General features: G+C 42.0%; 1 protein-coding gene across 1 annotated transcript in view; it reads right to left on the bottom strand.

The window, feature by feature from the left end:
- The window catches only part of DTWD2 (DTW domain containing 2), a 90,867-nt gene that overhangs the window by 34,638 nt on the left and 43,104 nt on the right, over nucleotides 1-13,125 (bottom strand). Inside the window, exon 4 of the mRNA XM_035099884.2 lies at nucleotides 5,266-5,455. Within this exon, the coding sequence (XP_034955775.2) occupies nucleotides 5,266-5,455 (190 nt within the window). The remainder of the gene's footprint in view (nucleotides 1-5,265; nucleotides 5,456-13,125) is intronic.

The raw sequence follows: 13,125 nt of genomic DNA, 5'->3' as shown, positions 1-13,125 counted from the left end.
TCTGTATTCAAATGGCACTATTTAGAATCTGAGAACAGGAGGGGGGAATACACAAAAGCTGGAGGCACTTTTTAGATGGCAAATCCCACTGAATCTAGCAGAACTAACATCTGCAAAAATGTAAGATAGGAAAGGCAGGCAGGCCATGTTCAATAAAATGTACTCATCCTGAAAACAAAACAGAATCTCTCATACAGAGGATACATTTAGAAACCTGTAATTTTATGTGATTATCTTCAAGAAATGCTGTTTGCAAAAATAGTATGCTAGAAATACTCTTATGCTGAAATACAAAATGCATATACATAATTTACATGTAAAAGGGAAGGGAAACTGTTTGTTATAGTCCTAGAACATTCTTTATGCTTTTTGGAATATACAACACTTACACTTTAGGACAAGAAAATGAATGGAATCTTGCATTTTATTTATTGGATATATATTCCCTTTGACTTCCCGAAAAGGCTTAAATCATAATTATAAGCTCTTCTATGGATCAACATCTGCAAGATAAACAGCAATAAATCTGGAACAAGAATGAGAACTATGCACATAAACAGCTTCCAACGATTTAATGAAAATTTTAACTCTCCACAATTGCCTCTCTCCTCCATCTGCTCCCTGATAATGGATCAAATCCTGATAATGGATCAGGTCCACAAGGCTGAACAGCACACTAAAAACTGAGCCACACAATCAGCAGATTCACACTATGCATCTGTGATTGTATTATATACTGCTTGTAGGTGAAGGTGGAGACTGAATGTAGAAATATCCCCACATATCAAAAGCTCTCTCTCTATAGAAAACTAAAACACCAGGCAGAAGACTGGCCTTTATCATTTCAATCCCAATTATGCCACTTAAAAATATTAATAAATGAGCAGTATCTAGGATTCTCTAAGGACAGACATCCCTTCACTGCTACTCACGCCCCCAGAAACATTAGAAAGACCAATAATTAGTGAAGCACAGTTATGTAGAGACCAGGAAGTTTAGGTGCCATTCAGCTAAGTCATACAGAAGTCCATTGATTTCAGGTCATACTCGGATTGTGACTTGGATACGGTTCAAATTCACTAAGTGCCTTTGGTAGCAAGACATGTCGGCCCCATCACAATATAGATAATTATCTCTGCTACAGATATGTATGTCAACCATTTTGAATACACAAAAACAAACCACAGCTTTGAGATTGTCATTGTCACTGATTCCAATTCAAAGTGTGTGAGTGTGTGCAGAAATGCATAGGAAAGTATTATTATTATTATTATTATTATTATTATTATTATTATTATTATACCCCACCCATCTGGCTGGGTTTCCCCAGCCACTCTGGGCAGCTTACAGCATATATAAAACATAGTATCAAACAATATCAAAAAAATATCAAACAGTTGAAATGTCTGCTGCATTAACAAACAATTGAAGTTTCTAGATCTGGGAGGTTTGACATCTTTTTCATTAAAAATTATCTATCTATCTATCTATCATCTATCTATCTATCTATTTTTCTATCATCTTCAAAGTATTACCGTGAAAGTGTTTTATGAATTATCTGCTGCTAGGAATGGGAGAAAAATGTACTATGTGGTTTGTTTTAGAGTACAGTCATACCTCTTGTTATGAATGCTGCAGGTTGCATACGACACGGAATACCTACGTGCCGAACCTGGAAGGTGTTACTTCCGGGTTCGGCAGTTCGCGCATGCACAGATGTGACGAATGATGTCATGTGCATGTGCAGAAGTGCTGAATCACGCCACGCACATGCGCAGATGCGGCGCTTCATGTTGCGTACTACTCATGTTGCGTACGGGGCTCCGGAACGAATCCCGTACACAACATGAGGTACACATTTCTATTCAGAAGCAAGTACCATTAAATTTAATGAGACTTACTCCTAGGTTAAGTGAATATAGGCTTGCAATCTGAGGCATTATGAAAGAGAAGAAGGGAATTAAACACACCATTGTCATTTTAGAGATGGACTTGTGATTAATGTAACATAAAGTTCTGGCCTCAACACACACATTTGCTCAGATGTACTTTTTGGCAAAAGTGCAAGTTTTCATGTGGCAACTGTTATATTAAAATTGAAATTATTTCTAGTCATAAAAACCATGCTTCAACAACTTCAGAAGCAAATAAATGCTGGCAGAAAAAGAGAACTTATTTTGAAAGAAGATCTTAGTAATTCTCCAGAGAAAAAAGAAACACTGTACACTTTGTGCAGAAGCAAAGCATGGATTGCGCTTTACTTCTGTGTTATACAGGTTACTCTCAAAGGGTTAGACAGCTTGATTATAAGAAAATAGTGTCATAATATAACCTTTGTATTAACGGCAGTAAAATATGGGAGATGCTTTTTAAACCTGTGTTTGGCTGATCTTTGGGGCCATAAAAGGAAGCTGCAGTTCATGCAACAATAACTTTTACCGATAGCAGCAGCCGGATATTACAGCCCTCAGATGTAAATTTCATGAAAAAGAACATTATTGTGAACTTTGCAGACAGTTATTATGTCTCATTTTCAGCTGTTTAGCACAGTTCCAAAGAGGTTTCAGCTAATGAATGCAGAATGAGATAGAAAGTTATTAGAAAGCTCTTAGTTTGAGTTTTGGGGGCGCAGGTGGCATTGTGGGTTAAACCACAGAGCCTAGGGCTTGCCGATCAGAAGGTCGGCAGTTCGAATCCCTGCGACAGGGTGAGCTCCCATTGCTCGTTCCCTCCTCCTGCCAACCTAGCAGTTCGAAAGCACGTCAAAGTGCAAGTAGATAAATAGGTACTGCTACAGTGGGAAGGTAACCGGCGCATAGCTGCCAAGTTATCCCTTTTTTTCAGGGATTTTCCCTTATGCTGAATAGGCTTCCTCGCGAGAAAAGGGAAAACTTGGCAGCTATGAACCGGCGTCTCTGTGCGCTGCTCTGGTTCACCAGAAGTGGCTTAGTCATGCTGGCCACATGACCTGGAAGCTGTACACCGGCTCCCTTGGCCAATAGAGCGAGATGAGCACCGCAACCCCAGAGACTTACGGTCTCTTTGTGATATTTGTTTTATTTTACAAATATATAAGCAGCCTGTGTTGGAAGCAAACATGCACTCCTACACACGGAGCAGATCTTCTAAGTCTGCATCCACAAACCCTGTAACCCCCACTGAATTTCATAGAATGCACTAAACACGCCAACACATCTCAAAACTCTGCTATTTCTTGTTGGATGTTCTCTCCCTTCAAACTAAAAAACCTGGTTCCAAACTGTTTCAGTGCCTGCGCCCCTCAAGGGCTAGATCCTAGTCCACCAGGGGCGGCAAGGAAGAACCTATAATCAATTAGGTTTACTTGACAAAATTCTCAGCCACCCATTCACCATGCTTAAGATGACCAAATGATGGTTCCCGTTCCACATATGGGCAAACCTTCAGCAATTTTTTTTAAAAAAGACATTGTAACAGAAGAATAAAAAATGATATGCGGAAGGAACGCAATAATAAATTGCATGAGAATTTTACAGCAGATAGGGACCAGCATAACTAACGGAGCTTGCGAGCTGCAACGATGCATTAATTCATTTTTATTTTTAAATGTCTCTATATAGTGCTTCAGGATGCATTAACTGAAGTTGCTCTTCTTTCAGGCTTTATTTCGGCCATGAAAACCACTCTGAAATTAATAAAACTAATAAAAGAAAAGCAAAACAAACATTAAACTGATGAGAAGGTAACAAACCTGACTTGTGGTAGAGAATCTTTTTAAATATATATACATATACCAGCATTCTTACTCACTTGGAACACTACACAGACGATCAGTATTCCACCACCTTCAAATTATAGAATTGTAGAGTTGGAAGGGGACCTGAGGGTCATCTAGTCCAACCCCGGCAAGGCAGGAATATGCAGTTGTCCCATTTGGGGATCAAATCTGCAACCTTGGCATTATTCCCACCACCCTCTAACCAATTGAGCTAGCCAGGCCATACATTGGGATACAGTATAAGGCACTCTATTCACAGACCTCCATTCTAGCCTCTATTCTTGAATCTTAGTTGAAGTACGAATCTGGATATATGTCACTTTGCCTTTTTTTTTTTTTTTTGAGGCTGTGCCCTTGTGAGGAATTCCCTGCTCCACTGTTCCTTTCTCCTCTATTTGTGTTCCACCGGCTTTTGGATACTCTTTTTAAAGAAGGAGAAAAAGCCTTGGATTCTGCTGTTGATCAATTTAATTAATTTATCATTACATCCAGTTTCTGTGTTCTTTGGCCCCTGTGGGTTTTTGTGTGTGCTGCTTTTAGCTTTTTTTTGCAACTGCTTTAATGATAATAGTATTTTAGTTTTGACCTTTTTGGTTTTATACTTCATTTGCAACCCCTTCTTGGAGTCGGCAAGCAGGGTACTTTTCAAACTCGGGAGAAAAGCAGGATGCAATATTTTTCTCTAAACAAAATAACTAAATAAATTCATATTGCGTTTAATATTAAAAGGCTTGTGGTTTGGGGAAGAACTGCAGTAAATGCTTTTCATGAAGAAGGTTCCAGGTTCAGATCCTGACATCTTCAGATAAGGCTGGGAAGACTCCGTGGAATTGCTGTCAGTCAATATAAAGACACTATCAAGCTAGATAGATCCATGATGTGACTTGTCTAAGGCAGTTTTCTATACTTCTGTGAGTTGCTGACCAGGCAGTTCTGAGCCTGATCTAAAACCTGTCAGAAAGGCTTGCAGCATACTAAATGTGGAATTTCTATCAAGCACACAAGGGCTATTGTCAATGTAATCAAAGGTTACCTTTGCTGAAGATAACTTTTGATAAAGAGAGATTATACCAGGTGTTGCTACAGAAGTCATCATTGTAAAAAATTCTCTTAGGTCATTGTATTGATCAAATGCATAGCTGAGTAAAAACAGGACTAGTATTTCAGCTACTAAAAGGAGTCGAGGACCCTCCTATTACATTAACATGTGAATATGTAAAGCCGTTGGTCAGCAAAAACTCCAGTCATGAGTTAGTCAAGCATCTCTTCCAAGAATTTTACCCCAATGATTATTTTTTAAAATATTGTTTTCAGCAACAACAACCACAGTAACAACTTTTAACTGTTCCATGCATAATGTACATGGGGGGGGACACTTGGAGTAGCATTTTCCATATTAAATTAATTTTTAAAAAGGTATACGCAAATGCTGTGTTGCAGAAGTCTGCAAAGGAAACTGACTCAAGCAGAAGCACACTTCATTTTTAAGTCTGAGTGTTAAACCTTACCTGTTTAGGTATTCGAAAAAGGGTGTTCTTAAAGAATATATCTTTGGCCTGGCTCCATGTTCCATCAATGATAATGATCACATAGGGATCAGGTGAGCTCAAGTCGACCTCTTCCAAATTTGCTGCTCCAGCTCCAGGATATAATATTAAGGTATTTTTATTTCTGCACACAGATGCCAGCTCAGGGTACCTGCATAAATATTGAAAAAGTGACTTTAGTGTTTTCTTTCTTTCTTTCGAGTACAAATATAGAACTTGCTCATCTTTTTCGATCCTGCCTATCCCATTTCACCTCATGATAAACCTGGAATCTAAGTATTCACACATATGAAATCCGTTTAACATACTTAGCCCCACTGGTTTAGGAAACTCCAATTCTTCATTCATCGGAATGAAACTACTTATTTACAATCTTCCCCAAATAATTCCACCCTACACCATTTTCTCTCAAGGACTACATAGATGCATGGGGAAAGAAAGCTGTGTATTGCACTCCCATTAACTTGGTAAATGAGACTGCAGAAAGAAGTTAGCCTTTGGAGGCAGAACAGTGGTGTGCAACGAGCAGTGCGATGGACCAGTCCTCCCCAGGAGAGGGACAGGAAACAAGCAAACCAGCTCCGCCAACCCCTCCTTTTTTGCTGACTCCCCCACTGTTAGCAAGCAGGTATCTTCTTTCCTTGGCTGCCTTCATTAAACAGCTCTTTGATCTTTGGAAGTATTATTTTTTAATGCCCTAGTCAACCCTCTCTATTGGCTAGAGTTGGAAGGCAACTGGGCATGTGGTCGGGTTGTTTAAACTCAAAAACACCATTTTCAACTTATGGTTTTTATAGGGCAATGCATTCCGGAAAAAGATGTTCTTAAAGAAACACCTATTTAAAAAACAACAACCAATTGCATAATAACAATACAAGGCAAACTGATCCTAAACGCAGACAAGACTGTGTTTATCAATATCCGTCTGTTTCAGAATTCAGTGACAGGTTCCATTTGCGATCTTCTCTTTAGGCTTTTCCTTTTACATTGCTCCAATTGTGCTAGCTTCCCGTGCCCCAACTCTTTCTCTCTCCCCTATAGCATTTCCCCCCTCTCTCTTTTTCTTCCCTATATATAAATTATTTCAACTCCCTCCCTAAATGTCTTAGTCAATCAGAGGGGGAAGTGGAACCTTGGTATAGTTTCTATTTCCCCAAACATCTTTTCCCCCATTAAATCTATAAGTTTCATTTCCCTTTGGCAAATTCTCACACTTAACTTTGAACCCTCCTGTATAATGTAGACCTTTTCGAAGAGAAGAGCCCCTAAAAAAAGAGAGGAAGCAGCCAACCATTTTATAAGAAAGATGAAAACATAAAATGGTGGAAGAGTTTCATTTCTTCAGGGGCAGCAAAAACCATGTATGGACATTAGGGTGTGGTGGTTGCTATAAAATGATCCAATGGCTGCATTCAGCTCTTAGATTTAGGAACACCAAACAATGCATTAAACACATTTAATGTTGAATTGTTAATTCATATCTATGTCAGGTTGTCTGCATTCTCAGCAACACAACTTTATGAATGGCCACAGTGCCTATTTTACATGCCTTTAACCTTGGCACATTTTTTAAATTTATTACATTAGGTTTCCCTCTGATCTCACAGTTTACACTTTTTCCTCTACAGTTATGTACGCATTTGCAAGGATGCGATGAAATGTACTCTAGCCCACAAAGCTTGTCATGATACTTCTGCTGCTCTTTATGGTGCTACAGGGTTCTTTGTTGTTTTTCCTGCCACGGGCCAACAAGGCGTGATGACACCACCTCCAGCCAGGACAGGGGAGGAGAAAGGCATGCCCCCCCCCGCTCTAGCTAGTTTCTGTGACAACTTATGGTCCTAGCTAGTAATGGATGGCATAGTTCAGCAGCAGCACTCACCTGGCCTCCTGACAAACAACCTCCTGTTGCTTACTGGGAGGGAGAGGGGTGAGGCAATAGAGAGGTCAGTGAGATCAGCAGGATCACTTTGCCAGTCTCCCTGATCCCAGGGGTGGAGGAAGGGTGTTCGGGGGGAGCGGTCCTCCCCATGTGTCACCACTAGGGGGGTGACAAAATGCCAGGCAGCACTCACCGCGGGGCCTGCAGTGGGAGAGACGCGGTGGCTTGGGCGCACACAGGCTCTGCGCTGCCCAAATGGTCTGCCTGCTGCCTCCCCCTACAGCTGTAGGACGGCTGAGTGGGAGGAGGCAGGCAGACTCTGGAGGCCCTACAGTGCACCCCACCCCACCCCACCCCACCCCTATGGGTGGCTCCCTCCGCCCCTGGGCGTGCCGCCCCAGGCGCCTGAGCAGCTTCCTCCGTCGCTGCCTGTTCCTCCTAGTAATCAGCAGCAACACAGCTGTCAGGAGGTCGGGGTAAGCACTGCCACCTCAATATGTCAGCTGCTGCAACTTAGCTTACATTAAAATCATAGAATTGCAGAGTTGGAAGGGACCACGAGGGTCATCTAGTCCAACCCCCCTGCAATGCAGGAATTTTTATACCCATAATGGGGCTCAAACCCACGACCTGAGATTAAGAGAATCATGCTTTACCAACTAGGAAGAGATATTTAACAGACCTGGAGAAGACTATCTACTTAGCAAAAGAAACTGGTTTGATCGTTTTAGAAGTCCTCCTTATTCACAAGCCAAAGGCTTGCAACTACAGAATCACTGAGCTGAGGGAGATCCTGAGAAGACATTCATCCCTGACCCAATCATACAGTAGTATTAACTATTAAATTAAAAGCTTCAGTGGTCTGCGTTTAACATAGAGATTACTTAAATAAATAAAAAAATCTGTCCTACAGTATCAACCTGTGCAGGAGTGAATCCATAGAAGACTGTAACACCATTATGAAACAAAGCATGAAGCAAGGATATTGCAGTACCAAAGAGTGGCAGGTGTTTTAATAGTAAATCCCACTTCAATCAGAGTGGCTTCATCCTTTTTGAAGTTCCCAGGACTCGAGGAATCACAGGGAGGGGGAACCCCAAAATTCAACATTCCCCTGCCCCTCCAGATCAGAGTCAGATTTGTAAAGATCTTACATCTCGGGATGTAAGGGGGGAAATAAAAGTTGCATTCTATATACACATGTGATTTTCTTACGAAGAAAGGACTCTTGAGCCTTCTGTGCTTCAAAGAGGCTGAGAAAAGCCTGGCAGCTGCTTCAATGCAAACTGAGGACAAATTGAAAGCGTTGATTGAGGTAGAGGTACTCCACTTCAAGCATTTTCCAGTTGCTAAGGACTGAGCATTACTAAAAATAAATGAAAGTGGGGTTTGCGCCTTTATATCGCAATCCTCAACTGATATGAGAAGCCAGAAGGAAATGTCTCCACAACTGGTCTATATACACAGGCACATGCTCCATTCTTTGGTCCTCTCAACCCCAAAATGAACATACTTTTCACATAGTAAGACAAAGTTAATCAAACTAACAAGGCCACAAATCTCAGCTTTTGATATCTGGCGTGTGCACAAGCACTAAGCCCTTGTCTGCTAGGACGCAGGAAGCAATCCGAAGGAGTAGTAGGGACAACTCTCTTTTGTAATGTTTTGAAGGTCCAATTCATCGCCCCACAAAATCCAGAGAACCTCTGGGGGAACCTCTGGCCCCAGGGCCATTTGGCCCATGAGGCCATTGTACCCCAAACCACCTATCTACTGTACACCTGACATTATATGTAACATCAAGTGTGGGCCAGGTAGAGGTGTGGCTGTGTTAGCTGCAAGAGCAAAATACCTGTGGGGAACGTGATTGCACAGTGATTCCCTGCAGAAAGCAGCATTGCTAACCATACACTTGGTTTTGACAAGCATAGGGCTGGCCATGCCCCTTCTGCTGTGGTCCACATGTGCCGGACAACTAGCTGGCTGCCAGACACTTTGCAATTACATGCAAAGGACTCTGACAGGTGGATGGGACAAGTCACCTCTCAGTCATTTGACATCAATGTGCTGAGTCACAGACAGGTGGCTTGTCCTGCTCCTGTCAGAGCTGCCCTGCAGGGGTGGGGACAGATAAGAGTCAGGCCCACCAGCAGAAAAAAAGGCCCCCATCCTTGCTCAAAATAATTTCAATGGCAAAATGGTGCTTCCACTTTTTTTGGGGGGGGAACTGGACTGTAGATGGACCAGGTGTGCCAACTTGAATAAAATATTGGCGGGGCTCAAGTAAGCCCCAACCCACATAATCGACCACGAGACACAGCGCATGCACACCATTTGAATGGCAATGCCCATCAACTTGGGGGGTGGCAGGCCCCTCAAATATTTTATTGGGAGGGTGAAGGGACCTTGGCCCCTAGGAGTTGAGCTGGACATTCATCCTTGAAACTCAATTCCCCTACGTTAACCCCTAAGGCACTTTAAAATATTATACCTTCACTGTCCAAAGTGGGGGAAACTGGGCATCCTCCGAGTCCAACTGCCCCAATTCTTCTAGCAACAAAGTAAATTCTCTGGGCAGGATTTAAGAAATGATTCCTATCAGAGGAAGCTGTGAACAAGGACTTTTGCTTGTACAATGGGGCTCCCCCGCCCTTCCTGACACACTCCTTGGAACTGGCTCCGGGGGTGTCAAAAGCACCATGGGGGGGGTTAGCACATTTTGGCAATGAATTGCTCCCTCCATGGTGAAAGAAAGGACTGCAAGGTTGGTACCCCCTGTGAATTTTCATACATCCGCATTCATTCATTTATTCATTCATTGAATGGATTTATATAATTCAGTGGCCAGGATGCTCACCGGAGCAAGACAGTTTGAGCATATTACACCGATCCTGGTCCAACTGCACGGGCTACCAATTAGTTTCCGGGCCCAATTCAAAGTGCTGGTTTTGACCTATAGAGCCTTAAATGGCTCAGGACCACAATACCTCAAGGACCGCCTCTTCCCATATGAACCTACCTGGACCCTGAGATCACCTTCTGAGGTCCTTCTTCATGTGCCTCCTCCTCAAGCGATCTGGAGGGTGGCAACACGAGAACAGGCCTTCTCTGCAGTGGCTCCCCGTCTGCGGAATGCTCTCCCCCAGGGAAGTTCGCCTGGTGCCTTCATTATACATATGTCTTTAGGCACCAGGCAAAAATGTTCTTTTTAAGCAGGCCTTTAATCTGATTTACATCTGATGTCCTTTTAAAATGTTGGGGGGGGGGTTGTAGGGAGGGGGTGCTATTGGGTTGTTGTTTTTATTTTTATTAGGTGTTTTGTGGTTTTATAGCTTGATTTTATTCTGTGAACTGCCCTGAGATGCCCGGGTATAGGGTGGTATATATATTCAATTGACAAGAACAAGAACAATATTTTCAGGGTGAGCCACATACAAAAAGATATAAAACAGTAAATACATAATAGAACAACAACCAAGGTAGAGCAGGATTTTTTTTTTTAAAAAAAATACCACTATAAAAAACAGTAGGATAACATCGCTCAAGTTAAATCAGGCAACCTCGGCCCTCCAGATGTTTTGGGACTACAACTCCCATGATCCCTAGCTAACAGGACCAGTGGTCAGGTATGATGGGAATTGTAGTCCCAAACATCTGGTGGGCCGAGATTGCCTATGCCTGAGTTAAAGAGTCTAGTTGTTGTTTTTTTAAAAAAGGTTTCCCCTGGCTGCTAAAAACACTTCTCTATAGGTACCAGATGAGTCCTGGGTGACAGAATTTTCAAAAACCATCTTGAAAGAGAAATTAAAAATTCAAGTCCTTTTTGTTTTGGAAGCCATTTTTATATATATATATATGGAACCACATTTTTCTTCGCAGCTTAGAATGCCACACGGAATGCATTTATCTGAAGAGTGCCACCTTTGTTGCTCCACTTTTAAGACAGGGCTGAGACGCCATGCAATTTCATCTAAGAAAGGACAAGGATTTCATGCTTTTCTTAGATACGTTTCGCTTTCCTGAGCAGAATTTGTTAAATCTGAAATGCTGTCTGTTGTATTGCCAGTTACGACTACAGACCAAGACTCCAGGTTACTTTTATCAGACTTATATTTCCTAAAGAAAATCCCATATTATATTTGCCATTCTCTTCTATTTTTAGGCATCTCTTTTTGGCAAAAAGGAAACAAACTTTGGTAACATAGATAGGGATTACTCTCTGCACTCTATCTCCAAAGTTATATTTTTTTCCTAGGATAGTTACCATACTTATTGTCTATGGCCGATGTACTCAGTAAAATACATCACATAATTAGTTGGCACCATCACCACAAAACTGCACTTGAGAGCTACATTTATTTCCTTTTCTTCAGGTTGGAACGATTTCCTCTATAGACATGAGCATTCCAAAAATGCTGCTTCCACCTTGAATTTGGAGAGGTAAACTTTTGCCCATTCTGCAAAATCTCAGCAACTTTTCAATGTGTCCCCCCCCACTAAACTTGTTCATTTCCAATACATTTTTGTTGTATTTCAGCTGTTCAGTCCTGCAAGTTCATAGAAAACTTTTCAGATTGATTTTTCAGTTTAATCTGTGACAAAGTTTGAAGCTTTAGATTTGTATTGCTTTTTGTCTGCACAAAATACAGTGGTGCCTCGCTAGACGAAATTAATTCGTTCCACGGGTCTTTTCTTATAGCGAAAAATTCGTCTAGCGAATCCCATAGGAATGCATTGAAATTTTTTTGAATTTTTTTTTTTTGCCCATAGGAACGCATTAATTGAATTTCAATGCATTCCTATGGGAAACCGCGATTCGCTAGATGAATTTTTCGTAAATGCATTCGTCTAGCGAGGCAAGCTCCGCTCGAAAAATCCTTTCGTTAAGCGGAAATTTCGTTAAGCAGGGCATTCGTTAAGTGAGGCACCACTGTATGAAGATTTTGTCCTTCTAAGTACTTCTGAAACATTGATAGCATTTTAATTTATTAAAATTAAAATTGAAGGTCTTGGGGGGACCTTTAAAAAGAAGCTAAACTAACAAAGGGAGGAGATATATATAAAAGGTACCAGAAAAAAAAATTGGCTTATTTTAGCTTTCTTTTAGAAATACAAATGCAGAACTATGATAATATCGAAAAATGGCTTTCAAAGGATTTAATTAGCACAAAAGTTTGCTTAACCAAGTGCAAAATCACCCTAAAAGCTCCAATAAAATAACTTAATGACAGGAAAAATTGATTATTTTATTACTAATCTGTTGGTAGTGTTTGCTTTAAAGTACAGTGGAACCTGAGTTCCCGAACGCCTCCATTGTTGTATGTTTCAGTTCTCGAAAACAAAAAACCTGGAAGTAAATGCTTCCGTTGTTGAACGTTTTTCAGCACCCAAATGTGTGATGCGGCTTCTGCTGAGTGCAAGAAGCTCTTGCAACCAATGGGAAGCTGCACCTTGGATTCCGAATGTTTCGAAAGCACAAACGGGCTTCCGGAACAGATTTCGTTAGAGAACCAAGGTACCACTGTATTAGGATACTCTACTGCAGCGTTTCTCAACCGCTGTTCCGCGGCACACTAGTGTGCCGCGAGATGCTGGCTGGTGTGCCGCGACGTGCCGCGACGAGAAGGGCGATTTGCACTGTCACGTGCCTGGCGGCCACCAATAGACAGCACTGACCTGCCGGAAAGCAATATTGTTGCTCCGCCTCCCCTGCCTCCTTCGCCCGTCCTTCGCCATGGCTGCGCGGCAGACGCTGGGTTTCGCGGTCCGGAATTACTCGCAAGCAGCAGCCAAGGTAACCTTTCGCCTTTGAGCCGCCCCGCAGCTCCCCTGGAAGTGCGCGCGCCCTTGTAATCCGGGGGCAGGCAGAGCCTTGCCTGGACTGTACCACTTCGGGCCGCGGGAGAGGAGAATTGGGGGTCTGAAGGCTTCTCCCCTCC

The sequence above is a fragment of the Zootoca vivipara genome, chromosome 11 (genome assembly GCF_963506605.1).
Source record: "Zootoca vivipara chromosome 11, rZooViv1.1, whole genome shotgun sequence".
In the NCBI taxonomy this organism is placed as follows: domain Eukaryota; kingdom Metazoa; phylum Chordata; class Lepidosauria; order Squamata; family Lacertidae; genus Zootoca; species Zootoca vivipara.
The sequence above is the reverse complement of the archived record's forward strand: the minus strand, read 5'-3'. Positions and strand labels throughout refer to the sequence as shown.